This window comes from Penicillium maclennaniae, assembly GCF_028827695.1.
Source record: "Penicillium maclennaniae strain IBT 15551 chromosome Unknown utg000008l:1.0-3552695.0:1.0-3555053.0, whole genome shotgun sequence".
Lineage (NCBI taxonomy): Eukaryota > Fungi > Ascomycota > Eurotiomycetes > Eurotiales > Aspergillaceae > Penicillium > Penicillium maclennaniae.
In genome coordinates, this window is record NW_026623220.1 from 206,218 (window position 1) to 231,244 (window position 25,027).

A 25,027-nucleotide genomic window follows, 5' to 3' on the forward strand; every position below is an offset into this window, starting at 1 on the left:
TATTCTTTATATTGATGTACTTACATGCGCTCGGCTTTGGTTAGACACTAGAGATAAATAGATCTCCTAGACTTGTTCAAAACTACGAAGTTCAACCCCTTTTTCTTCCTTCTTTGAATCACACTGTCCCTGTCCAATCCACTTTCTCCGTCAAGGGGAAAAATTAGTTTCTGGTCGGAGCAGGACTCCATTGTTACAGTGTAACGCCACAGAGAAAAAAAAAGCAAGTTTTAGCAATCAAAAGATCAGGCCATCTGTTGCACTGCTATTGTCGAGAAGAAATTTTGAACGCCAAAAGATAAATCTTCAAAGGTCGTGCCCGGGATCGAACCGGGATCGGCGGAATCAGAATCCGCAGTGATGACCATTACACTACACAACCCGCTGTGATGTTCGTCGGCAACTAACATAATTATACAGCCCTGGACCCACCACTACCATCACGGGTAAATGGAGTCGCCATTTTTTCTGCTTGATATAACAAGAGAGTTTTGAAGGATATCTTGTCTCTCTATACATTTCAAGACTATTCTGTGTTCTTTATAGTGTCAAGCGCTTTCTAGAAAAGTGTTGGATGAGACTGGTAAAATTTATGTGAAATATATATTTCGGTCACCCCCAAGGCCAAAAATTAGTTTGTCACTTCACCACATAACTAACACTGATGGCTCTGCCGTAGACATCGAAGTATAATGCTTTTTGTAGAGCTTGTCCTCATTACAGAGCTAATTCAAAATTATCATGGTCTGCTAATTAAGGTTAATGTTTCTCGCTGGTAAGCGTCTGACTTGTTGTACGTGGAGGTTGTCTATATGCTTACATGTACTCGAAACCAGAAAATCCACTTCAGTCAAGATCATGATAAGCTTTTGCTAGGAAAACTTGGGAGACAGGTGTACCAATGGAAGAATATGGTAACACTATGGCTATATCTCGCTGTCTAAGGTGCTAAGGCCTCGGATGCATCATTGTAGATTGGCCATCCTACTTACCTTGTTTCAGTCATTCCTAGCAATCCGTCATTTGTTTCGATGTACCGCGGGACAGTCAATGAAATGGAGGTAGCTGGTGGCTATCACCATGAGTGTTCCGCTCTCAAACTTAGCGGGGACCAACGGGCTTTTTGCGATTGAAATTCGAATTCTGGGTCAATATGTGTTCAGTCTACGGGATTGGAATGGAGGAAATATTATAAGTTTCACCGAAAATATCGAAACAAGCTTGACGCTAAGCCCGAGACGATGCATGGTGGTTCATGTTGGAAAACCGAGTTGCGCAATATATATGCACACATTTTGAAAGATTGTTGATTAGCACGTGACGCATGACTATCTTGAGGACTGAGGGTAAACGTGATCTGGAAGGAGGCGTTGGGCTAACCCGATTTGGGATAGAAGTGGTTTTGTTTCGTAGTTGCTCGTTTCCTCCTTTCTCTCTTCTTCTTCTCTCCAGTTTACTTGCTCTGTAAATGATACACGAATTCTTTCTCGTCTTGGTCGGTAACAAGCACAGCCTTGGATACTTGTGAACAAACAGATACTATGACGCTGAATAAAACATCAGCAGATTTTCCCCACTACCCTTGCTATCCTCTTTTCGATCCTTTTTTTTTTTTCAAATAAAACAGCGCAGCAGTAAAAGCTGCATCCTGTCAAACTTTCTTGTACTCCATTTCCGGAGCCCCAATAACGGAGAGCAAGGAAAGTACAAACAAGGCAAACCAGGTATCAGTCAAAGACGAGTTATGAGCCTCTTGAACACGAGGTAGCATGCCCGGGGAAAGAATTTTAGCCAGATCAGTGACATCTGTGTTCAGGAGCCGAGTAGCATCAAGTGTGGGTGCGATATCATGGAGCCCATCGACAAGACCATTGATGAACACGCTTTCCCCGACCAAAGTGAAAATAGCGCCACCCAAAGACTAGTAGAAGATAAACAACAAGCGCTGTCGGGTAAAGAGTGCCTTTACACGCGAAGAGTCGGCGAACGGATCTTTTTGGTTGATTGAACGATAGATGCAAGCGTATGATAAACCAAATTATCAGCGAATGTTCTTCTCAAAATCTTATGAGAAAAAAGCAATTTCTCAGCAATAGAGCATTCTAGCCGGACTTGACGCCGACATAGTAATGCAAGCTGATGAGAGGCCATTGTACGTTCCTTCTTCCGCTATGAAAGGTCCATTTGCTTAGATCCAGTCCTGGCTGGTCCAAGAGACCTCTGATCTCATTGTTCGTGCGGGTTCTGAGGCAAGAAATGAAGCCATCGATCCAGATAGTCAACGGAGCCACGGGCAGGATATAAGTAAAGAAAAGATGGACGGGTGAGTTCCAAAACCAACCCAGGGTCACAAAGAAGGCCCAGAAGAACACCAGAGGGGAGCAAAGACAGGTGCCGACTTCACGAGATGTCATTTCAAATATGCTGAATAAATATTAGATCTTGCTTCTGCTTGAACCACTGTTCAGCTCACTTACACGAACGCATCTGCCGACTCCACTGCGCTTTTCAAAATACCAGCGGCGTCTTCATCACTGAAGTGATGGAAACAAATATTGAATACACGGCATTCCTTCTTCTTTCCGAGTCTGGAAACAGCTCGGGCATCGACTGGAGTCTCAATATATGATATGTTTTGTTGTTTCTTCGAGATTCGCTGCCACGCTTCGACGTGTGGATAAAGATCGGATAAGATGAAATGGACAGGATCTTTCCCATGGGCTTCAAGTCCTCTGTTGAGCTCAGATTCGAGAATTGGGGTAGGGCCTCCCGACCCAGCGCATATGTCAAGCACCGTATATGACGAGGGATCCTCTAAGTGCTCTTTGAATACCTCACACGCTTGTATCGCGAGGCTCCCCCGGCTCCAAAACGGGACCTTCAGATTCCAAAGCTTCGTTAAAGATAACTGCTCGTGGTGATGAAGCCAAGAAGGACACCAGGATTGGTCTCCAATTTCTAGGAGCTGGTATCGTGGCCAGGACATGCTGTGTTGTGTTGAGTTGGTCTTCAACCCATGGAAGCGGCAGGACGTGGATTTGGCTTGAAATCGGCGGCGGTCGCGCTAGTCCGGATTAGGTGGCCTTCGACACACCACATTGTGGGTCACAATCAACCGAAGCATCTCCTCTACAGGCGAAAAGGTGGCTTTCTCCGACCTGAATGTCCTTTACAATACGCACTCTCGAAGTTCCTGGGGCTGAATGCCCTCGCGAGTGATGTTAAGGGAACATTCATTCCAATGTGACCGGCACATCTCGGAGATCGCGTATGCGCCGGACTACCTTCATGTCAAATTCTCTGTTCGCTGTGTTATTCCATGTACATTTCGGTCCGCGGGCTCGAAGACAGCAGAGAAGCAATGCAATAGTCTTATTGGCGATCAATGATGAGGACAAATGGCACAGGGCTTGTGGAAGTAGCAGATTCGACTCCAAAAAGACAGGGAATGTAGAGAGCTCGAAATCTGCCGGGTCTTTCCATACGCGTAGGGAATCCATGAGGCTGGGAGGTGGGGAACGAGTCCTGTGGCAGGTGGCTGGTACTTGATCGTCCTTGATTTCGGGAGAATCACAGTCAACATGTTGATTTTCTCGCCAAATCGACACCGGGAATAGAGAGCATCCCCTTGAGTGTTACAGGATACTAGCTACTGGACAAAGTCTCGGGTGTTCCAAACCGCATCTATATAAGACCTTTACAACGAGCTCGAGAAATCTCAGCGATCACGGTACAATCAGAGCCACGGCCATCTTGAGTGGGACATTAAGGCTCCCATGCTACTAGGCATCTCCTGTCTCAAAGACATGACAACATGACAATACATCAGTATACTTTGTCGGGATGGGAGGCAATCGGTGGTAAGATCGCCAAACACTATATACATGACGGCGCTGGTGGATCTGCCGATCGCTCCCGTCTCCGGCGCAGGTGCAGCTCGACGGAGATTGAGCCGACCGGGCGTCTTGGAATAAACACCACGCGTATCATCGTTATACAGCGAGCACTTTTGTCAGGCTCTGATGCTATTCAAGATATAGTCTTAGCACCAGTAGCGACAGCTCGCGACTCTGTCGTGGCTTCATGACCTTCAGCTTAACCCCCGTCAATAGCTTTCGCTTCTCCTCGCCAGAGGGACAGCCACCATGAGGGCCATTATTGTCGGTGCTGGGCTGGGCGGTCTGACTTGTGCGATTTCTAGTCGCCAGCAGGGTATTGATGTGGTCATTCTTGAGCGGTCGCCTGAGGTCCGAGAGGTTGGGGCCGGTATCCAGATCCCCCCTAACGGGACTCGTGTCATGCGTGATTTAGGCCTTTTGCCTCAGTTGCTCAAGAAGGGAAGTCAGGTCCAAGATGTGGACTTCCGACGATACAAGGATGGTCGGATTTTGCGATCTATGCCGTTTGGTGATGATATTACGCAAGATTTTGGGGCTCCGTGGGTGTAGGTTGGCTGATCTGTTTCTGGAGACAGAATTTATTATGTGCTAACTATGCCAACTCCGGGTCAGACTGATTCACCGAATAGACTACCATCGAATACTTCTTGACGAAGCAATCCGCCTTGGGGCTGTCCTCATGTTGGGAGCTGAGGTGGAGAATGTTTCTGTGGAAGCGCCAGAGGTCATTCTCACGGACGGGAGAAAACTGTCTGCGGATGTTTTGATTGGTGCAGATGGTATGTTGCTCACTTTCACCTCGATTGCTTTCTTCGTCTTAGTCTCATGTAATCGGAACCAGGCCAATGGTCCACGATTAGAAAAGCCGTTCTTAGAACGCCCATGTCCCCAGTTGAGACCGGCGATTTGGCCTATCGAGCAACTTTTACCCGAGGGCAACTGGAGTCTCTGGGTGATGACAAGGTTAATGAGCTCATTCAAAAGGTTTCTGTGACAAGCTGGCTGGGTCCCAAAAAACATACTATTTTTTACCCTGTTCGTGGTGGACAGGAGTTTAATCTCGTCCTGTTGAGACCAGATAACCTGGCAGCAGGGACTCGCAGAGTTGAAGGTGATGTCGAAGAGATGAGAGAAAGCTACGCGGACTGGGATGAGACGTAAGCACCATTTCAAGCCTGGAGTAAGGGCATCACTAATATTCTCACTTTCACAACAGATTAAAGAAGCTGATATCCTGTGTGCCGACCGTATACAAGTGGAAGTTGACGAGTCTTGCCGAGCTTGATACATGGACGAAGGTTGGTTGAATTCTTTACTTTCTCTGACTTTACTAATTGTATCTATGACTAGGGCGCGGTTGCCCTTCTGGGCGATGCCTGTCATCCCACTCTCCCTATCAAGCCCAGGGAGCAGCCATGGCAGTTGAGGATGGTGCAGTTATCGGAAAGCTTCTCGGCTTCCTACAGGATCGAAGTTTGAGCAATGACTCCTCTTTAGTAGCCTCTGTGCTGAAGCTCTACGAACAGATTCGTAAGGCGCAAACAACACGAAATGTTCGCGGAGCTGCCATGAACCGACAGCTCTTCCATATTGATGATGGGATTCTCCAGATTATTAGAGATTTTGCTCTTCGTTACGCAGGTGTTACACGCAAGAGCGACTGGACTTGGTTTTCGTCTTTCAGACAACGACAAACGCTTGGAAATGATGTCTTACGTGATTGTGAAAAGGCCCTCCAAGCTTGGGAGGTAGACGTATTGCAACAAAAAAAGACGCAATAAATTATGCTGTCCAGTTCGATCGTCCATTGTAGCCATCATTCTCAGTGTTCGAGTCAAACTTTGTCTTCCGCGAAGTAGGCCCATAGCGGCGATGATCTGCACGCCCTATGTCAAATCAATGTTCGTCCTATTGGGCATTTATGCTATGTGTAACAGATGGCAAGCCTTCACACTTCAGTTCGTTAAGTTGCCTTTATGTGAGGACTTTTGTCTGTAGTACAGCACAAATTGCAATCACGGCATCTGTGTGGTGGTCTTGTCACTTTTGCGCAAAGAACATTCTCCATTTTAGCTCAAACAGGGTTCTCGACTGCTTCGCGCGGCCCAGGCAACTATATGCGGGGAGGATATTTGGAAGGTTGACATTTCTCATAATCTATCTTCATGGATACTGTGAGGCATGACTGTCTTGAGGCCTGAGGGAGGCCTGAGGGGGAACGTGATCTGGAAGGAGCCGTGGGTCTAACCCACTTTGGGATAGAAGTGGTTTTGTTTCGTAGATGCTCGTTTCCCTCTTTCTCTTCTCTTCTTCTTCTCCAGTTTAGTTGCCTTTGTTAATGATACACGAATTCTTCTTCGTCCTGGTCGGTAACAGGGGAAGTGGTTCATCAGTTCTGCGGCCTCCATTTCAAAGCAGAGCACGTCTCTTACGGCCGCAAGGGTGCTCCGAATCGATGCATCTTTCATCAACTTATTACCTGAAGCAATCAGGCCGTAATGGATAGCAGGGTTATCCTCGTGCTCGGTCCGCTCGTTTTCGAGGTACCGAATAAGTGGAATCATACGCACAGAACACATCTCCGCATATTGAATTATGGACGCTTTCGGGCTGAAACAGCCTATCTGTGATAGGCTCCGGCCGCTCGTATTTCCGGCGTAGCCTCGCGTTCTTGTCAAGAATGTTATTGATAGCCTCCTCGAGCCGGTGCCCATTGATTTCGTACTCCGTCTGAATCCCTATCATTGCGGTGCGTAGTGAAGTTGGGGGCTGATTCAAGAAACGCGTATTTTGAAAGCCCTGGCCCTGTATCGATTTGCCGAAGTCATACTGGAAGACACCACCATAGCCGTCGCGAGAAGCACTGACCACAACATCGCCCAGACGAACGTCATGCTCCTCGCTAGGTACACCGCCACCGATCCCGACCATCAGGCCGATTCTGACATTAGGGAAGCTGTTTAGCATGTTCGTCGCTACGCTGGCAGCGGAAGCTGTTCCATATTCACCATCCGGCAAGGCGGCAATGACGACGTTATGTTCACCAACTTTTCCCAATGTATAGTGATTTGTATCGTTTGGCGACACAAAAACTGGGCTTTCATGCTTTTCATGAGAAACACTTGTGCTGCAACATATTCGGCGGCTATGGCACAGATCCAGCCCACGACGTAATTTGCCGGGTCTGACATATCTACTCTTGTCAGGAAATCAGTAGAGTGCGAAACGAGAGCTTTTGAATTTGTTGACTCTGGAAGATTTCGCTATCGTGGTTTGCAAGAGAGGAGAGGCTCAACATTTACGAAAACTCATATTCGAAAATCAACCCCCTGGTCGAAAGCCAACCACCGAGGGGCCATGTGCAGATGCCAAGAGGGGGCTGTTTCCACTGGAGGATCGTAGCCAATGATGTTCTACGTTTGCTCAGCTGGGAAGGTCTGTGCAGTGGTCGTACTGGCCCGCAGGATTCTCACCCTGTCTATTGCGCACTCACCCTTCTCAGCCCCGGTCGCGCGACGCTTAAGCGGCTCTCACCCTGGACACAGCGCTTGGCCATATTGAGTAATACTTGTAAATCACTTTAGCATATCCAAGCATATACGACCATAGGGTGTGGAGAACAGGGCTTCCCGTCCGCTCAGCCGTACTTAAGCCACACGCCGGCAGGTTAGTAGTTGGGTGGGTGACCACCAGCGAATCCCTGCTGTTGTATGTTTTTTTTCATTGCTGAGTGAGTGAACATCATGGCAAGGTATCAATCTATCACTGCCTCGTGTGATGAATTTCTTTGGACACTATGCCGAGCCATCAATATTGCTGCATCTGATAAGGCTTCTCGTGATTTTTGATCCTGATTCTGGTTAGTCTGTATCATTGAGCCTCGCCTTCCATGCGGCGACAGAAATGAGAACTACAAGAGCACCAGGAGAGATTACACAATTTCATATCCAAGCCCAGCCCTACTAGCACGGCCAGGTATTGACTCTAGGGCACAAAAATTACCCTTGGGCTTGTGATGACAGTTAGCTCAGAGGAAAGGAAATGCGGTACCGCGAGAAGCGAAACCAAGCCATTCTTAGTCAAAAATTTCACATGGCGCACTTGGCTTGTCTCACGGGGCAAAAAAGAATATCTCAGGTTTTTTCTAGGAATAGCCGAACGCGGGGGTCGAACCCGCAACCTTGAGATTAAGAGTCTCACGCTCTACCGATTGAGCTAGCCCGGCAGGGCTTGGTGATGAGCGAAAAGAAAACTGCAATATAAAGGAACGATTAACTGGGTGCTAGCATTGGCGTCTCCACAGTTGCGAACAATATCAACACTTCACGCTCTGTACCGGATCACTAAGCATTTTCGACGTTGGGTTACCCACAGAGGCACCTCCATCTACGTCAACGGATTGGTATATATTCTTCGGTCTTGAAATAATCGGTCGTCATGTCTGATCTTGATGTGGGCGTCCTGTTTCTCTTCGGTGTAATGTGATGACTCCCGTCACGATCAACACATCGCCACTTGTGCAGCAGTGCTGGGACTGGGAAGTCTAGCAAAATATTCATCACAGGCCTCGATTGGAAAAGAGACTCCCAGGAAGAAAGCCTCTAAGGCATAAAACCAGGAAAAGACGCAAACAACTTGACTTCAGCCAAGATCCAAGGATCGGGGTCAGGTCAAAAGTGGAAATACCCCGGCAGTAACTTTTCTCCCTCTCATAAGTGGTCTGGACCAACATACATAGTTCACCGAGGCGAGAAGCTTGTGAAATGAGAATGTCAAATCGAGCCTCGATCATTCAGACCGCCACGACTGTACCAATACGCAACCGGTAAGATCAGGCAAGAAGCCCCCCCGCATGGCTCCCAGTGGCGCCGCCATGGCGTTGATGGGGGAGCGGGCCGTAGATTGGCCGGAACTTGATATAGATTTTGCATTTGACTTGAGCGAGAGTCAAATTGTGAAAGTCATCATCTTTGGGTCAGGGTTCCAGGTATGGGGCCCCGTACCCCAGAAACAAGGCCTTCATGGAGCCGCGGAAAATAACCGAGAATTTGACCACTATTTTCTGGACCGAAGTCCAGACCCTTCGATGCGACAGAGATGGCTTGTTTCGCATTTCTTCGCCCAGTGTCTTCGCCCAGTGTCACTCATGAGAGAAGTCATCTATAAAGAGTTGCTTCAAAGTAGTCATCTTTTGCAAGCCGCCCATATACAAATTCGAGCACGTTTTTCACGCAATCATTTCAAACAGTATAGAGTGGTAGATAGCGATTCGATCCTCTCAAGCCAATCAGTACCTCGAGGCAAGTTTCCGGTTGACCTGTAGCAAGAAACCTGAAATCGGATGTGCCAACCACTAACACGCGTGGTTCCTGCGCCAATGCTCGGCATCATGTTCAGGGTCTCGGAAAACTCATCCTAGACAATCCCCCCCCCCCCGGCTCCGATGACGACTTCTAGGGTTCAATGTCTCCAGGGTTCAATTTTGCCAGAATGTCATAATCGCTGCTAGTGGCATGACGTCGGCATGCCGATCGGGTGTCCATGAACAGCGGGCCGGATGACACTGTACGCGTCCGCAGCTATAAACCAGAATGAAAAGACCGAAAACCGGCACAAGCGCCACAAGAATACTTAGAGTCACCCAGACCGAAGCCTAATACGCTCACACTACATTGGGGAACCCATCACAAAGGGGCAGTGATCGGTTGAAAACCTGGCTTTCATCGCGGATAAAAGCCATCGGTTAAAAAAGCATTTCAACCGAACCGACATGGCTCCGCCAATGACGCAGGTTGTTTCCCCGCCTTGTCTTCCCGGTCTCTCCAGTCGACTCTCCGCATTCTATCCGGTCGATCCTTTCTGATCTGGGCGTCATGCCCGGGCCCAGGACTGCAGCGAGTGGTGCCATGCGCTACGCTACTGTCATGTTGCTCTCGAAAGCCACCCCGAAGCCACCCCGGCGCGCGTTGGCCCGTGTATCCGATTGTACTGACTTAAAAGCTGCTTCGCCCCTGTTTTTTTCACAGTGAGATGAGGTAGCCTGCAATCATGTATCGTATCTCAAATATCTACGGTGCGTGCCTATGAGAATTGGCAACGATTCATACTAATGGATAACAGTGCTCGCCGCGTTCGGCACCATCGGCGGAGCGCTATTCGGCTTCGATGTGAGGTACGGAAGAATACCCCACGACCAGTAGATTAAAACTAACAGACAATAGCTCGATGAGTGCCTGGATTGGCGTTGACACCTATAACGATTATTTCGGAAACCCCAATTCTGATCTTCAGGAGGAGTCAGTTGATATTTTATAACAACACTATCTAAGCATCCCTTAGCTGACATCAAATCAAGATTACGGCCTCCATGTCGGCCGGCTCCTTCGCCGGCTCCATTGCAGCAGGTTGGCTATCAGATTATCTCGGCCGCCGAGGCTCATTGATGATTGCCGCCTTGGTATGGGTCGTCGGGGCCATGGTGCAATGTAGCGCCCAAAATGTCACACACCTCGTCGCCGGGCGTGTGGTCAGCGGACTCGCCGTTGGAGTAACGTCGTCACAGACTTGCGTCTACCTATCCGAGCTTGCACCGGCACGTATTCGAGGCCGTGTTGTCGGAATTCAACAATGGGCTATTGAATGGGGTATCCTGATCATGTACCTGATTGCCTATGGCTGCGTGGTCGGTGTCTCAGGTACAGCCGCGTTCCGGATCTGCTGGGGAATTCAAGCTGTTCCTGGAGTGATCCTGTTTATTGCGCTGTTCTTCTTTCCGGAGTCACCACGTTGGCTAGCGAGTAAGGAGCGTTGGGAAGAAGCGTTGGATGTGTTGGCTGATATCCATGGGAAGGGGAACCGCAATGATCCTGTGGTGCAAGTGGAATTCGAAGAAGTTCAGGAGGCGGCAAGAATTGCCCACCAGGCCAAGGATGTTTCTTTCCTTGCGTTATTCGGACCTCGGATCTGGAAGCGAACTGCCTGTGGTATGAGTGTTCAAATGTGGCAGCAATTGCTAGGTGGTAATGTGGCTATGTACTACGTTGTGTACATCTTTGAGATGGCTGGAATGGTATGTTTGTCACACCAATCTTGGACTCTGGTTACTGACTCTTAAATACAGACTGGAAACACTACTCTCTGGTCCTCGGCTATCCAATATGTTATCTTCTTGGTCACGACTGGTGTCATGCTGCCCTTTATCGATCGCGTTGGTCGACGAACCTTGCTTTTGACAGGCTCTGTTCTCTGTATGATCGTGCACTTTATCATCGCAGGTGTCATGGCTAGTCACGGCCACGCCGTCTCAAATGTGAACGGCAACACCAATCTTACCTGGGAGATCCAGGGTAGTGCAGGCATGGCAGTCATCGCCTTCTCTTACATTTTCACCGGTATCTATGGGTTCACCTGGGTAAGTCGACTCCCGCCATTGCTTCAAGACTCCACTAACGCGAACAGGCCCCAACGGGATGGATCTACGCCTCAGAAGTCTTCCCTCTCAAGTACCGTGCTAAGGGCGTTGGTCTCTCAGCCTCCGCAAATTGGATCTTCAATTTTGCCCTGGCCTACTTCGTAGCCCCGGCATTCCACAACATCCAGTGGAAGACATACATAATTTTCGGTGTATTCTGCTGCGTAATGACCTTCCACGTTTTCTTCATGTACCCCGAGACTGTGGGTCGGTCTCTGGAGGAGATTGATATGGTCTTCGACTCGACTGTCAAGCCTTGGAAGACCAATCAGATTGAGGATACATTTGGGGCGGAGATTGAGAAGAAGAAGGAGGGGAAGATCAAGGAAGTGGATGCTGTTCACGAGGAGGTTGTTTGATATCCATATTTAAGGGCTGTAAAAAGACCAGGTTTTTTTTTTGAATGTAGAATGAATTAGATGATGAATGAATCTCAATGATGCTACTATCTATTGAAGGTATTCGCCTGAGTGAAATGTATATGCAACGAGATTTCGAAACCGGGGAGGGGGGTCTTTTGGAAAGCTACATCTGAGCCGCGCCCTCCAGCACTCCCCAGTAAAAGCATGGTATCTTGTGTCTCTGACCTTGGGCCCTGCCTTCTGCTAGGTCTTGTAGATCAGTCGGTCAATATTAGACCTTTTCTTCAATGAATCTCAGAGTCTAGGTTCTCGCGAACAGTCAGTTGATTGGATTCAGAAACCGATCCTTGCCATCCGGATTCCACGCCAAGTGCCAACTTAATGTAAAGTCATGATTTTACTGAGTTCGGTGAATTTCAAAAGGGTATTCAATTAAAATTAACAAAACCGGTCTAACAAGGGTATTGGACCGTTCTGAACAGGAAACACAAAAAGAAAGATATCGGTGAACCGAGGGCGGGTCGTGGGAAATCGTCACGGCATACCAGTCCCAGACAGAAGGGTATGACTGGGGGTCTATTTCTCCTCACTAGAGTTGCTATCACTGGCCTTCTCGTTATGCTCGACGTGCTCGCGATGCACACGCTCGGCAGCCTTAGCAGGGTTGCTAAGGGCACTAGCACGGCGAACGGCCTCGTCTTCGATGTCATCAAGAGTTCGAAGAAGCTCGCCGTTACGACCGTACATGTGGGGCTCATTTCTAGCGAGACTGACGACGTTGAAAACATTGGTGGTCTTGTGGAAGATACGGTCCATCTCTTCCAAGGAGCGACAGGTAGTCTCAGGGAAGAAGAAGTAGACCGTAGGGACGATGGCGGCGTTACTGAGAAAGGCAAAGTCAGCACCAAAGTCGAGTTGATGGAGAGGGAGAAAACGTACATGACAGCAAAAATGACATATGTCTGATAGCCAATGTTGGCAAAAGCGACCGGGGTGATCATGACGACCATGAAGTTCCAGATCCAGTTGCCGGACGTGGAGAGGGCGTTGGCTGGAGCACGAATTTTCAAAGGTACGATCTCAGCCGGGTACAGCCATGTCATGCCAAGCCAGCCGATGGCAAAGAACGTGTTGAAGACGAAAAGGAACACAGTCTGGGCAATACCAGCACTGGTTCCCTTCGGGGTATGCTGTGGGTTGAGGAGATATTGTCGGTAATGGCGAGGATGACCATGGAAAGTGACATGCCGACGGCGCCAAAGAGCATCAGAGAGCGACGCCCAAATCTCTCCACCGTGAACACAGCCACCCAAGAAGCAAGGAAATACTCGGTACCGTTTAGCGCAGCAATCAGACGAGACATAGTGGCACTCATGCCAATATTGTTCTCGAGCAGAGTAGGGATATAGTAGGTGATCAGGTTAATACCAGAGATCTGCTGGAACATCTGGTTGACATAGGCCAGCACAACACGGTGGAAGTGACGGTCCTCGCCCATAGTGAACATGTCGCGGAATGATCCCTTGGACATCTCCAGAACGGTTGCCTTAATAGCAGTGAACTCGGTGTCGATAAAGACCTCATCAGTCTCGTCACCCATCAGACAGGTCAAAACTTCACGAGCCTCCTCCTCACGACCCTTGAGAATGAGCCAACGGGGTGACTCGGGAAGGAACATAACGAAGCCCAAGATGATCGCGGCGAAGAAAATCTGGAATGCAAGCGGGAATCGCCAAGCGACTTCGTTCGGATCGGCGAACAACAGACCAAAGTCAATCCAGTAACTAATCGTGATACCGCAGGTAATCATCGCGCCCTCGATCATGACCAGCTGACCACGACGGTGAGACTTGCAGCACTCGGATTGCCATGTTGGAACAGTCGAAGTGTTGATACCATTTCCGAATCCAGTAACCAGACGGCCAACGACGAGTTGAGCAAGCTCGTACGAGGTACACTGCAGGATAGCCCCAATCACCATGATGAAAGAACCGAGGAAAATGGCTTTGCGGCGACCGAGCATGTTACCAAGCCAGATCGTCGGGATAGAACCCGCAAAACATCCCAAGTTATACGCAGCGACGGTGATACCCTGACGCGTGGATTGCGCACTTGAATCATCCGTGGTGGTATCGATAGTCGGGAAATACTTCACAAAGGATTTGAGAGTGAGCAAACCACCCGTGACGCCCTGATCGTAACCGAAAAGCAGGAAATCCATACCGGCTAAAACGCCGATAGCAACCTGAAGTCTGGTGCCATTGAGGCCCAGGAATCGTTTGGAAGGCATCCTGGGCGGAATGGTGAAAGGTCTCGTCTTTGTTCTGTCCAATCTGTTTTACAGGTCAATGTAGTTGATAAACCGAACCAGCCGGCAAGAGAGACGCAAAAATGAGTTGAGAAAAAGTTATAAGTTTAACGGGGACGCTGACGGAATTTTAAACAGCCTCGAAGAACAGGTGCATGCGGCAATGACCCCAGTCATGACTGGGTCATGACTGGGGGGAGGGGAGACTCATAGGTCCTGTCCTTGTAGCAGCCGAGCCGGACCAGACGCAGATGTGATTTGAGTGGCATCAACGCGGGTCCACACTCCTTTGAAGCTCCATAACCACGGAAACGCGAATGGTGGTTGGTTTACGAAGACTAGCACGGACAGGTCGGGCTAGGAAGAGACCTCAACTACACCGATCTCAATCCGTTTGGATCTAAGTTGAGAGTCCGGGCCACGCGAGGTCTGCCAATAGCACGGGAGATTGAATCGGGCGATGGGCTCGGCTTCACCAGGTTCGGTTAGTTTCGGTTTGGGCCTCTCACCCCAGGTCCGGAAGCCTGTCCGCCGATCTGTGAGCCTGTCAGGTTTCACGGATTTGTGGGGTCATACCCTCCGTACCATGGAACATTGGGTCCCCCAGGTATGATCCAGGGGCAATGCGCTCAAAGCCGGGGGTCCTTAAGACTTAGAGGCCATGCGAGTCAAGCCAATTTGGACTATGGACGCCTACATGTGATCTCATTCATTCTGACATGTCTAAAAAAATCCTCCAAACCTACACACGGGCGGATCTTCTCGAGTCTCAAAGGGGAAACATAAACCATGAAAACCATGAAATGGCCTTTTTCCGTTCGCAAAGGCCCTAGTTGCGTCTGATATTGCGTAAAAATGATTGAGCCGTATATGTTTCTCAAGTTAGCCGAGAAAGGAATTGGCGAAAGGAGCAAAGTGCGACTTGGCGCCTAGCCAGATAACCCGGTCAAAAAGCCAAGCGACCAAGTGGCCAAGTCCAAGTCAAGATAGAACAAGCTACGACAAGCCACTGACCTGGAGGCTTTTCTTAAACCCAGTTGCGACATGCTACGGTTGACCTCGCAGTAAAACGCCCGACAAGGCACCGGAAGTCTCCCGAACCCGTTTACCCCATTGACCCCGTCTACCCATGGACCCAAATTTATGTCCCGACCGGTTCCAAGGAAGTCCATCGCAGCTGATCACTCGTCCAATGGATTTTTTTGTCTTGGCAAGACAACGGACCTCGCTATAACCATTGATGTCGGGTTGCAATTTTCCTTTCGTGTCGTAGCCTCTGGCAGCTCAAAAGAGACGGACTAAAACAACTCCACTTCCAAACTCATTGGCCATTGTGGACCATCACATCCGGTGGACTGTAGGCCCCCGCGGTGGTTGCGTTCGAATCCTGGGGGATACGCAGTACGACTTACCCGGATAGGCAGTTCCGGTTTGATCAAATTTCATCTGGCCCGCCTACGCATGGCCTGATGCCATGATGGCTTATTCTCAGCCCCCTCCGCGCGTTTCTAGAATGGCGCGGAGGAAGCGGGGTGGGGGGCGGCTCATGACGCGATGGTTGCAATGGCGCCTCCCGCCAGCCACTGAGGTCATCCGTGCCTTAGGGCATCGCTGTTGATTATGGCTCAGCCATGGCGTGTAGATCGCAAAGAAGGGGCTTCTCGAAACGCTTTGGCCGTGTCGTATGCCGTGTGCCGTATGCCGTGTGTCGCGAGAGGCGCAACAGGACCGTTATGCTAGAAAAGCGAGAATGGGTGGGTGATTGTAAATTAGCGCTAGTGCTGTTGACTCGCTAGGCTCGCTAAGGGATTTGCTGGATGCACATTGTCTTCGGAATCGGAGTGTTACACATGAGCGCCGTTGCTTGATTGTACAATACTTCCGGAAATCGGTATCACCACCTGCACTCTTTCATACTTTCTGTAACCCTGATGCCAAGACCAACTAGACTAGATCAAGAATAGAGTCGGAAAATAGATAGTCCTGTATTTTGATCTACACAGTATTTTACTCCGCCTAGCCGAGAATATCATGTCTTGTATCTGTATGGGTATTGTAGCTAGAATTATCCATTGAATTGCAATTAGTTAGATCAAACACAAAGAGCTGGAGTGGGTCTCATGCTGAACTAATAACCTACTCAGAGGCATACTCGGTCCTAGCTATATAAATCTGCTGATTTATACAACACAGACAATGATGTCACTTTTCATCATATACGAGCTGGATAGCAGTAATGAAATATGGCCTTCCGCTACTCGCAATATACGCTTAAAATAGCTAGAAATAGGTCTTCCAGTGTTAAGGTCAAAGCGCACTTCGACAATGTCTCGAGTCTACGAATACTACTCTCACCACTTCGATATACTCCTCGATTGCTTCAGTAGCCTCGTGGTGAAGAGAAGCGAAATTGGATGCAAAATTGGAGAGGAGAAACAATTCCCGCGACAGAGTTTTTGGTATGACGACAAGTAATATTCCCACGATGACGTGACGTTTTCACCAATCCAGGCCTTTGTCACATAGCATGGGAATATCTGGACAGGGAATAAAAGGCAAGGTGGCAACAGTTATGAATCATCTAGAAATCCTTGAAAATCTCTCATCAACAGAAAAGCAATGGTATATAAACCTCAGCTGTCCCCCTCGCAAAGAGATTCGAAAATAAGAGACTTAACTGGAAGAACACAAATAACATAATTTATACTGTATGCGTATGGAAGCCTATCAATAAAACCCGCCCATCCCTATACCCGAGTGCAAGTGTGGCATCCTTGACAGCCTGGCATTGAAATGAACGATACTCAGTTGGGAGCCATAGTAAATTCTCACCTCCCAAAGCAACCCAGTTACTCGATAATGATATCTGGAAATTGCCAGGAGCTTTCTCGAGAGCCGTTGTGAGCCTATCGGGAGAGAAGGCCATTGATCTAAACGAATCTGAATGGCCCTCTAACGTCTGCCGCTGCGTGCCGGTCGCCGTATCCCAGAGCTTGATGGTGCAGTCATCCGAGCCTGATGCCAGCGTGAGCCCATCCGGAGAGAAGGCCACTGAATTAACCCAATCTGAATGGCCCTCTGCCAGTGTGAGCCCATCGGGAGAGAAGACCACTGAATTAACCGAATGTAAATGCTGCCGCTGCGTGCCGGTCGCCGTATCCCAGAGCTTGATACTGCAGTCGCTCGAGCCCGATGCTAGCGTGAGCCCATCGGGGAGAGAAGGCCACTGAATTAACCCGACCTAAATGGCCCTCTAGCGTCTGTCGCTGCGTGCCAGTTGCCGTATCCCAGAGCTTAATGGTGCAGTCGCCGGAGCCCGATGCTAGCGTAAGCCTATCGGGAGAGAAGGCCACTGAACTAACCCAACCTAAATGGCCCTCAAGCGTCTGTCGCTGCGTGCCAGTTGCCGTATCCCAGAGCTTAATGGTGCAGTCGCCGGAGCCCGATGCTAGCGTGAGCCCATCAGGAGAGAAGGCCACTGAACTAACTAAATATAAATGGCCCTCTAGCGTCTGTCGCTGCGTGCCAGTCGCCGTATCCCAGAGCTTAATAGTGCAGTCGCCAGAGCCCGATGCTAGCGTAAGCCCATCGGGAGAGAAGGCCACTGAACTAACCAAAGATAAATGGCCCTCTAATATCTGCCGCTGCGTGCCGGTCGCCGTATCCCAGAGCTTAATAGTGCAGTCATCCGAGCCCGATGCCAGCGTGAGCCTATCGGGAGAGAAGGCCACTGAACTAACCAAATCTGAGTGGCCCTCTAATATCTGCCGCTGCGTGCCGGTCGCCGTATCCCAGAGCTTAATAGTGCAGTCATCCGAGCCCGATGCCAGCGTGAGCCTATCGGGAGAGAAGGCCACTGATCTAACCGAATGTAAATGGCCCACTAATGTCTGCCGCTGCGTGCCGGTCGCTATATCCCAGAGCTTAATACTGCAGTCGCCCGAGCCCGATGCTAGCGTAAGCCCATCGGGGAGAGAAGGTCACTGATCTAACCGAATGTAAATGGCCCTCTAGCGTCTGCCGCTGCGCGCCAGTTGCCGTATCCCAGAGCTTAATAGTGCAGTCATCTGAGCCTGATGCTAGCGTAAGCCCATCGGGAGAGAAGGCCACTGAAGTAACCGATTCTGAATGGCCCTCTAGCGTCTGCCACTGCGTGCCGGTCGCTATATCCCAGAGCTTAATAGTGTAGTCATCCGAGCCCGATGCTAGCGTAAGCCCATCGGGAGAGGAGGCCACTGAACTAACCCAACCTAAATGGCCCTCTAACGTTTGCCGCTGTGTGCCAGTCGCCGTATCCCAGAGCTTAATGGTATAGTCATCCGAGCCTGATGCCAGCGTGAGCCCATCGGGAGAGAAGGCCACTGAGTTAACCGTATCTGAATGGCCCTCTAGCGTCTGTAGAGTTGTGCTCCAGGAATCTATTACAGCTGGCAGCCTCTGCATCTGTTCTGGTATTTCGCTAAGAAAAGTCCCCTTGATGACACTTTGCGCTGGTGCAAACGCTAGCCCGGAACAGTAGAGTTGCAGTGGAGCAATGCCAGCCATATAAGCATTTTGAAGAGTAAATCTTCTTGCATCATATAGAAACCCCAAAAGAGTAGGATCGGCTTTCCTCTGTGATATCTATCAGCAGTCATCTAAATATAAATTTTTGATACTTACCCATGTTCTTGACTCTAATGTCTCTATCATTCCTGTCGCCTCAGATATTTTCCCCATTAAAGCTAGCGCTTCCAACCAGTGAAGGAACCGCTTCTGAAGAAAAGAGAGAATTTCAGATTCAGAGATACCACCCTGACTCTGCTTCAGATGGTACACCCAGTAATAGCAGGAGTATTGCAAATCAGCCGGGAGACACTGCTGGATCATCTGAGGATCGATATCCTTGCACTGTATTCCGTAACTTGCCAGATCACAGATATTGTGCCTGAGCCGAGTGTCTATGACGCGGAGACAGTGTAATGCTATTTGTCGATGTGTATTCTGTTCATTAATACGAAAGTCACCTTCTGTCTGAATTAAGAAGTCTCGAAATGAAAGATGCAGAATGCGAATCGGTGCTTCGAGATCCGCTGGTACACTAAGGACAGAGTGAAACCTCTCTAACCGATTGATAATTTTATTCTCAGGTATCCCGGTCAATTGCGCAAGAGTAACAACTGAAAGAGGGTAGCCAAAAGAACAATCACGCCGACGATATTCTGAAACTCTTGTAAGAGTTGCTCAAATTCCTTCTTATTTTTCGCGGCAAGGAGTTGGTTCAGTACTGGTAGATATGTCCAGTCCATGTCGGATGTCGATGTTGTTGCTTTATCTTCAAGAACGGCCGTAAGACGCTCCTCCGGAAGCCAGTCTTCATCCCCAACAAAGCGGCAAAGAGTGGCTGCAAAGATGAACAAAGGTATAGCCATCTGCACCAGTTGCTTAAGTTTTTTATTCCCAGGCCAGTCGGAGGGAAGCGAGTGTTCGCGTTGTATTTCTAGAAACTTGTATTCCAGGAACAGACGAATATCGCGTTCGATTACTGGAGCAGGAAGTTCATGGAGAACTAGGTCCTGATAGTTGTCTTCATTCTGGAAACCCAGACGGATCGGAAGTTCAGGTCTGCTTGTCAAGACTACTCGCAAGCGCACCGACTGAATTTCTTGTAATTTGAACAAGAGATGAAGTATGAGTTTTATCTCTTTGTCCCCTTCGCATTCGTCCAAGGCGTCAATAACGATCACAACCGTGGTAGATTGCTCTGGTCGCAGCTTGAGAAGAGGCCGATAGAGAAGCTGGTCAAATTGATCTCTCAGAAACTTTGATGTAATTTTCGGATCCGTCTTAATGGCGTTCAAGACTTCAGGCACCAGTTGTCTGTGTCTAGTTACCAGCTGTCCTGCGATACTGGTTATTAAGTATGCTGCAGTACCACGGTCGGCTTCGCCCCGCTTGAAAAAAAAGCTGGCACCAAGCAGTCCCCGTTCTTTGAACCCTTGTGCAACTGTGCGTGCAATGGTAGATTTCCCGGTTCCTGCCATCCCATTCAACCAAAAAATGAATTTATCATCGGACTTCGCCCAGTCCGTGATACGGGAAAGAAGCTCGGTTCTGGTCCCTGGAAGGCAAAAGTCCTCATGTTCGTGAACATGACAGTCATATAATGCTCCCTCCACAACATGGAGATGCATAAGGCTAGACTGTTCAAGAAGAAGCTTCAGGGATTCGCCAAGCTCATCGATTTTGAGAAGAATGTGTTCCGCCTCCTTCTCACGATGCAGGTATCCACCAAGCTCGATCCACCGGCGCAAATTATCCCTTTCTTTTTCGACTGAGGTCTTAAGCTCCGTAAGTGGATGCCCAGTAATGGCAGTGAAACAGTCCGAGAGGTTTCTTCCGACGCCAGGCTTTTGGGCATTCCGAATCTGTCCTGAATAGCGCAGAATAGCCTTATAGAGTTTAATCATTGCGGTTTCCACATGACCTCGAATATCTGAATCGCCGTGACGGTAAGATCTCTGTTCAACGAAGGCGCATTGTGTAATGACATCGGCCAGGTACTCCGATGATTCAAACAAGGCATTTCGTGCGTCATGATGGTTTTGAGGAATCTACGATACCAGCCAGACGATAAACAACTGGCCTGTCTTGACTTTCTGGCAATACATACTTTCAAACCAAGCGACACGACTGCCCAAGCACTGGCTGCATGTTGTGTGGGGTCAAGTCCAGCAACCGCACTAATAATTTCCTTATAGGAAAGTACCGCATCGATGATCTTCCGCGAAGTTTTACGAAGTGTCTTATCTGACCTCTGTTGGTATGCCTCGTATTGTTGTTTTGTCACCTGGATGATCTCGTCGATCAGCTCTCTCGAGCTAGCTTTCTTATTCTTCGACTCACAAGAGCTTTGTGTGCGTGACAAAATATGCTGTTGCTTCTCGTCGAGCTGGTCATAGGCAGTTTGCCACAGGTCTTTTGGCTGGAAGGTTTCGATTGACCGAAGTGGTTGGATTGCTGGCTGGCTATAAGTCGACGGTCTAGCATTTTTCGTGGTGTCGTTTTGGTCTTCCGCTTGATTGTTCTGGGCTTCCGCTTTCCCAATCTTCTTGTGCCTGTGAAATGAAGGAATCAAGTTTTTCAGACGTTTGGACATCTTCAAAAAAGAAGGATTTCCAGATGGCTGACTTTCGGTTTTTGGTTGGAAGAAATAAGAGGCTGTCGGGGTGTAAGGACCAGGATTTGCCTGCTTGCTGCCCACTAGTCATAGCCATCTTTACTACATCATTGGAAGATGCAGGGGTCTCCGAGTATCCACTCTCCTTGTGGACAGCGTGGCCATGCTGGACCATGCTGAACTTGTAACCCCTTCTTTTCATATGAATAGAGACTCTTGGGGACTAAAGTCAGTAGAACACCATTTATTTATGTTTGCGCACTTTCGGTCCTTACATATTTGGTTGTCCAGGTGAAACCACCAAGTTTGGTCTTGGAACCAAGACCCATTAGGTTAATCCGCGCCAGGCGGAAAATGTCGGAATGTACGGACTTCCCGCACCGCCTGCCCTGCGTCGGTCTAGCTTAGTCATCGTTCATCCTTCGATGGCTGATAGGTTCGGACACCTGGCCGACCCCCAACAAAACAAGCATCCTCTGTTCCGGAGAACCAGGAATACATGACCGACTGAGGATATGATGCAGTATGCAGACCAAATCACATAGACTGCTCTTAAATTACAGTATCGCCTGTTTCCACGAATGAAATCCTTGGTTTGTTGTTTTTGTAAACGATTCTCTAGATGAACCAGATAGACTGTTACCGACCAAGGCGAGAAGGAATTCGCGTATCATTAACAGAGCAACTAAACTGGAGAAGAAGAAGAAGAAGAAGAAGAAGAGAAAGAGGGAAACGAGCATCTACGAAACAAAACCACTTCTATCCCAAATTGGGTTAGACCAACGGCTCCTTCCAGATCACGTTCCCCTCAGGCCTCGCTCAGGCCTCACGATAATCATGCGTCACATAGACTAGGGAATCCAGAGTTCTTTTTCTTTAGTAGTCAGAGTCTACGGCGATTGTCCATACCAAGATCATACCAAGATCAGCTATACAAAAACTATCTTCTTTAAATGCTGTCAAGAACAAAGCATAAAGCGATTTAGAATAGTCGTCCAAGTTGATCGACAGGATCTTAAACTTTGCTTTGGTACCTATGCTATATATCCTCCACGGTCAGACCCACGTGCCGGAAGTGTCCCTCTGCGCTCACAGCTCTTGCACCAACCATGTCAACACACCATTCGAGGAAGGTGTCAAATCCCTGGTCCGGGTTATCTTCGTAAGACTGCCAATTCCGGCGAATAAAGGCTTTCAGCTCAGCAAAGAACTCCTCGATCGGATTCAAGTCTGGAGAATACGGAGGCAAAAACACTAGCTTCACACCCGCTTCTGAACACATCTGCTCGATCCGTTCGGAGTGATGAAAGGATGCGTTATCCATAAGTATTACAGACTTCGGCTCTGGCCACTTCCTGCAATGCTGGAGAAGCTGCTCAATAAAATCCTCGAAGACGGATGCATCAGTGGAGCCCTAGAACACTCGAGAGAGCATGATACTATCTTGGGCATATACAGGAAGTATCTGATATCGCTGATCACGATAGAATTTAGACACTTGGACCGGCGTCGTACCAAGAGGAGACCAGCTAGTTCGTCTGAACCCTATCCGCTTATCGCACCCAGATTCATCCACGTAGACCAGGTAGTATAAGGAAAACTCTGAAATAAGATAACTCTAATCATCACGCAAATCCGCGTTCCGCTCTTTGGCTTTTTTTCGAGCGGTCTTCTTTGACCACCCTTTTCGATGCAGGGCGTCACTGATCATGGATTTAGGTAAGGACGTGTCGAATTCATCTAAGAAGAACAGTTCTATCTCAGAAAGGTCTGAATCCGGTCTCTCAAGCAGATAGTCGCACAAGGCCTCTAACATAACCGGTGTGATACTTCGCGGCCGTCCGGCTTTGATGGGGGGAGCTTTGATGATACCGAAAAGCCGCAGATTCGACCGGATCCTGAGGATTGCGCGTTTGCTGCAGCCAGCAGCTTCAGCCATTTGGGAAGTGGTTAGTTCACCACTGCAGATCATGTCATGGATAAGCTGAAGCGTAGATTTAGCAAGATTCGGTGCCATAGTTCATTGCGCCACTATTATGGTCAGTTGTCGAGGAAGACGTGTGGTGGGAACGTTGGTCGTGGGGGCATCGAGGTAGCCGCTGTCTTGGTATGACAGGTATCAACAAAGATTCACCTCATACAATAATCCGGTATTCTACGATACAAGGCCTTGAACCCAGGGGTGTTTTAGGACTAGGCCAAAAGTAGATTAGCTCTTCTTGGTATTAGGGTCCGAGAAACAATGAAAGAGTGCAGGTGGTGACACCGATTTCCGGAAGTACTGTATCTGTAAATATCGCCGATCGAAGATCTGTTTGGGGTTTCACATTTTGCAGCTCCTCATGCTGGTCTGTGGGTTTCTTGCCACGATCGCGATCGCCACTTTCGTCGCAGTTGTACGCAGGTAACAAGCTGGTTCCATTGGCAATAGAGCCGCCTGTGTAGGAGCAAGACTGCGGCTCTGAAGTCGATATTGATCGACAGAACGTCATCCTCTATGGATGGTCGGTTGTTTTTCACAACTGGAAAGGCTTTTCTAGAATTCAAATGGCTTGCAGGTGTTTCTTTGCACGTGGGGTGGAATTTCGAGTCGCATTCTGAGCAATTATCAGTGTAAGATAAGCATAGGGAAACGGGCACATTCGTGGCAGATGCATCATCCTGTATAGCATGCAATAGATGGTTGATTTCATTCCAGTGACCGTAGTCTGCTCAGCCTTTGCAACATTGTCAAACCTCAAAACTTTAAGACACGTTGCATATGATGGGCTCTCGAGTCACATACCGTATATCTAAATCTACAATCATAGTACCACGGTCACATGTTTAGATTCTCCCTGGTGATTTTCGATCATCTTTGAGGTCTTGTTCGATGTTTGTTACCCGAACAGCAGCAATATATTTGCGCATACGCTAGCGAGGAAGCACGAGCATACGCTAGCGAGGAAGCACGAGCATACGCGTGAGTTTTGGGGTCATGCATTCGCTCAAAGTAAGAACGACGCTTTTCAAACACTGACCCGCGAGTGCCCAGCTCAAGCGAGATCCACCCCATCTACTGCAATCCTCAAGTGCTGTAAACGCCTTCAATTGAGAGAAACAAACTCACAGGTAATTGAAGCAAGCGTGGCAGCATGTTCGCGACCCGAAAATCCCCCTAGTGCATTCCTTGGCATCGCGCTGGCCCACACGAGTGAGACCCCTTTGTGATCTGCTTGCTTGTGCCGCTGACTTCACGCACTCATGATGCCCCTTCTTCTATCCCTGGCCTAGTCGAATGCACAAGAACCACAAATCCAGGGCTTTGGGTCGAGATGACTCGTGGACCCGTAATGATTTAGCGTTCGCTCAAGCCCACAATTTTGAATCGAGGACGTTTCCAATGTAGAGGCTTCATTGGGCATGATGTCAATTTGACTCGGTGCTAACGTTGACTTGGTGACTTGACTTCCGCAGAGCAAGTACCAGCATGGACAAAAGGTGCTAGATAACTCATGGGCCTAGCCAGTTTTAATCTGATACCCGCTCTCAATGGAATTACTCAGGTCGCCTGTTTAGAGGCCTCCATATGTGTCGGCCTCAGCTTAGCATTGAGCCGGTACTTCATATTAACACCCAGTCGTATCGTATCATTTTGAATTTCAACGCTTGCACATCGGCATCTACCCGCCGAAGTCTTGTGTACAGTTTCAATCTACCGCGGGGGATGGCCGATAACAGTGTAATGGTGCCGTTGCAGATCTAGTCCTTCAACGGTGGCACCCGTGGAGTGATACCAGTATCCGACAGGGGGGGTTTTCCGATGATTTATGAATGCTTTGAAAGAAC

The 25,027-nt window shown here is 48.8% G+C and overlaps 6 protein-coding genes across 6 annotated transcripts; 2 read left to right on the forward strand and 4 right to left on the reverse strand.

Moving 5' to 3' along the window:
- Positions 1 to 2,102: 2,102 nt before the first annotated feature.
- On the reverse strand, positions 2,103 to 2,986 carry N7477_009067 (uncharacterized protein; the record flags this gene model as incomplete). The annotated part of the gene is made up of 2 exons (XM_056970728.1): positions 2,103 to 2,424; positions 2,478 to 2,986. 2 exons carry the CDS (start codon positions 2,984 to 2,986, stop codon positions 2,103 to 2,105), a joined length of 831 nt encoding a protein of 276 aa, XP_056817707.1.
- Positions 2,987 to 4,112: 1,126 nt separating this feature from the next.
- N7477_009068 (putative salicylate hydroxylase) lies at positions 4,113 to 5,680 on the forward strand (the record flags this gene model as incomplete). The annotated part of the gene is made up of 5 exons (XM_056970729.1): positions 4,113 to 4,444; positions 4,512 to 4,678; positions 4,741 to 5,056; positions 5,116 to 5,201; positions 5,250 to 5,680. Coding segments are annotated over 5 exons (1,332 nt in total), but the record flags the coding sequence as incomplete, so codon positions are not given.
- Positions 5,681 to 6,410: 730 nt separating this feature from the next.
- N7477_009069 (nucleoside phosphorylase domain-containing protein) lies at positions 6,411 to 6,866 on the reverse strand (the record flags this gene model as incomplete). Its single annotated transcript, XM_056970730.1, has 1 exon — positions 6,411 to 6,866. One exon carries the CDS (start codon positions 6,864 to 6,866, stop codon positions 6,411 to 6,413), a length of 456 nt encoding a protein of 151 aa, XP_056817709.1.
- Positions 6,867 to 9,947: 3,081 nt separating this feature from the next.
- Positions 9,948 to 11,729, forward strand: N7477_009070 (sugar porter family MFS transporter; the record flags this gene model as incomplete). The annotated part of the gene is made up of 6 exons (XM_056970731.1): positions 9,948 to 9,972; positions 10,020 to 10,071; positions 10,121 to 10,199; positions 10,255 to 10,968; positions 11,020 to 11,310; positions 11,358 to 11,729. 6 exons carry the CDS (start codon positions 9,948 to 9,950, stop codon positions 11,727 to 11,729), a joined length of 1,533 nt encoding a protein of 510 aa, XP_056817710.1.
- A 579-nt stretch (positions 11,730 to 12,308) lies between these two features.
- On the reverse strand, positions 12,309 to 14,022 carry N7477_009071 (sugar porter family MFS transporter; the record flags this gene model as incomplete). Its single annotated transcript, XM_056970732.1, has 3 exons — positions 12,309 to 12,615; positions 12,672 to 12,922; positions 12,964 to 14,022. 3 exons carry the CDS (start codon positions 14,020 to 14,022, stop codon positions 12,309 to 12,311), a joined length of 1,617 nt encoding a protein of 538 aa, XP_056817711.1.
- A 2,719-nt stretch (positions 14,023 to 16,741) lies between these two features.
- Positions 16,742 to 20,489, reverse strand: N7477_009072 (uncharacterized protein; the record flags this gene model as incomplete). Its single annotated transcript, XM_056970733.1, is given in 5 exon segments — positions 16,742 to 17,266; positions 17,277 to 17,963; positions 18,034 to 18,654; positions 18,703 to 19,138; positions 19,198 to 20,489. The coding sequence occupies 5 exon segments, from the start codon at positions 20,487 to 20,489 to the stop codon at positions 16,742 to 16,744; spliced, it is 3,561 nt and encodes a 1,186-aa protein (XP_056817712.1).
- Between the last annotated feature and the right edge of the window lie 4,538 nt (positions 20,490 to 25,027).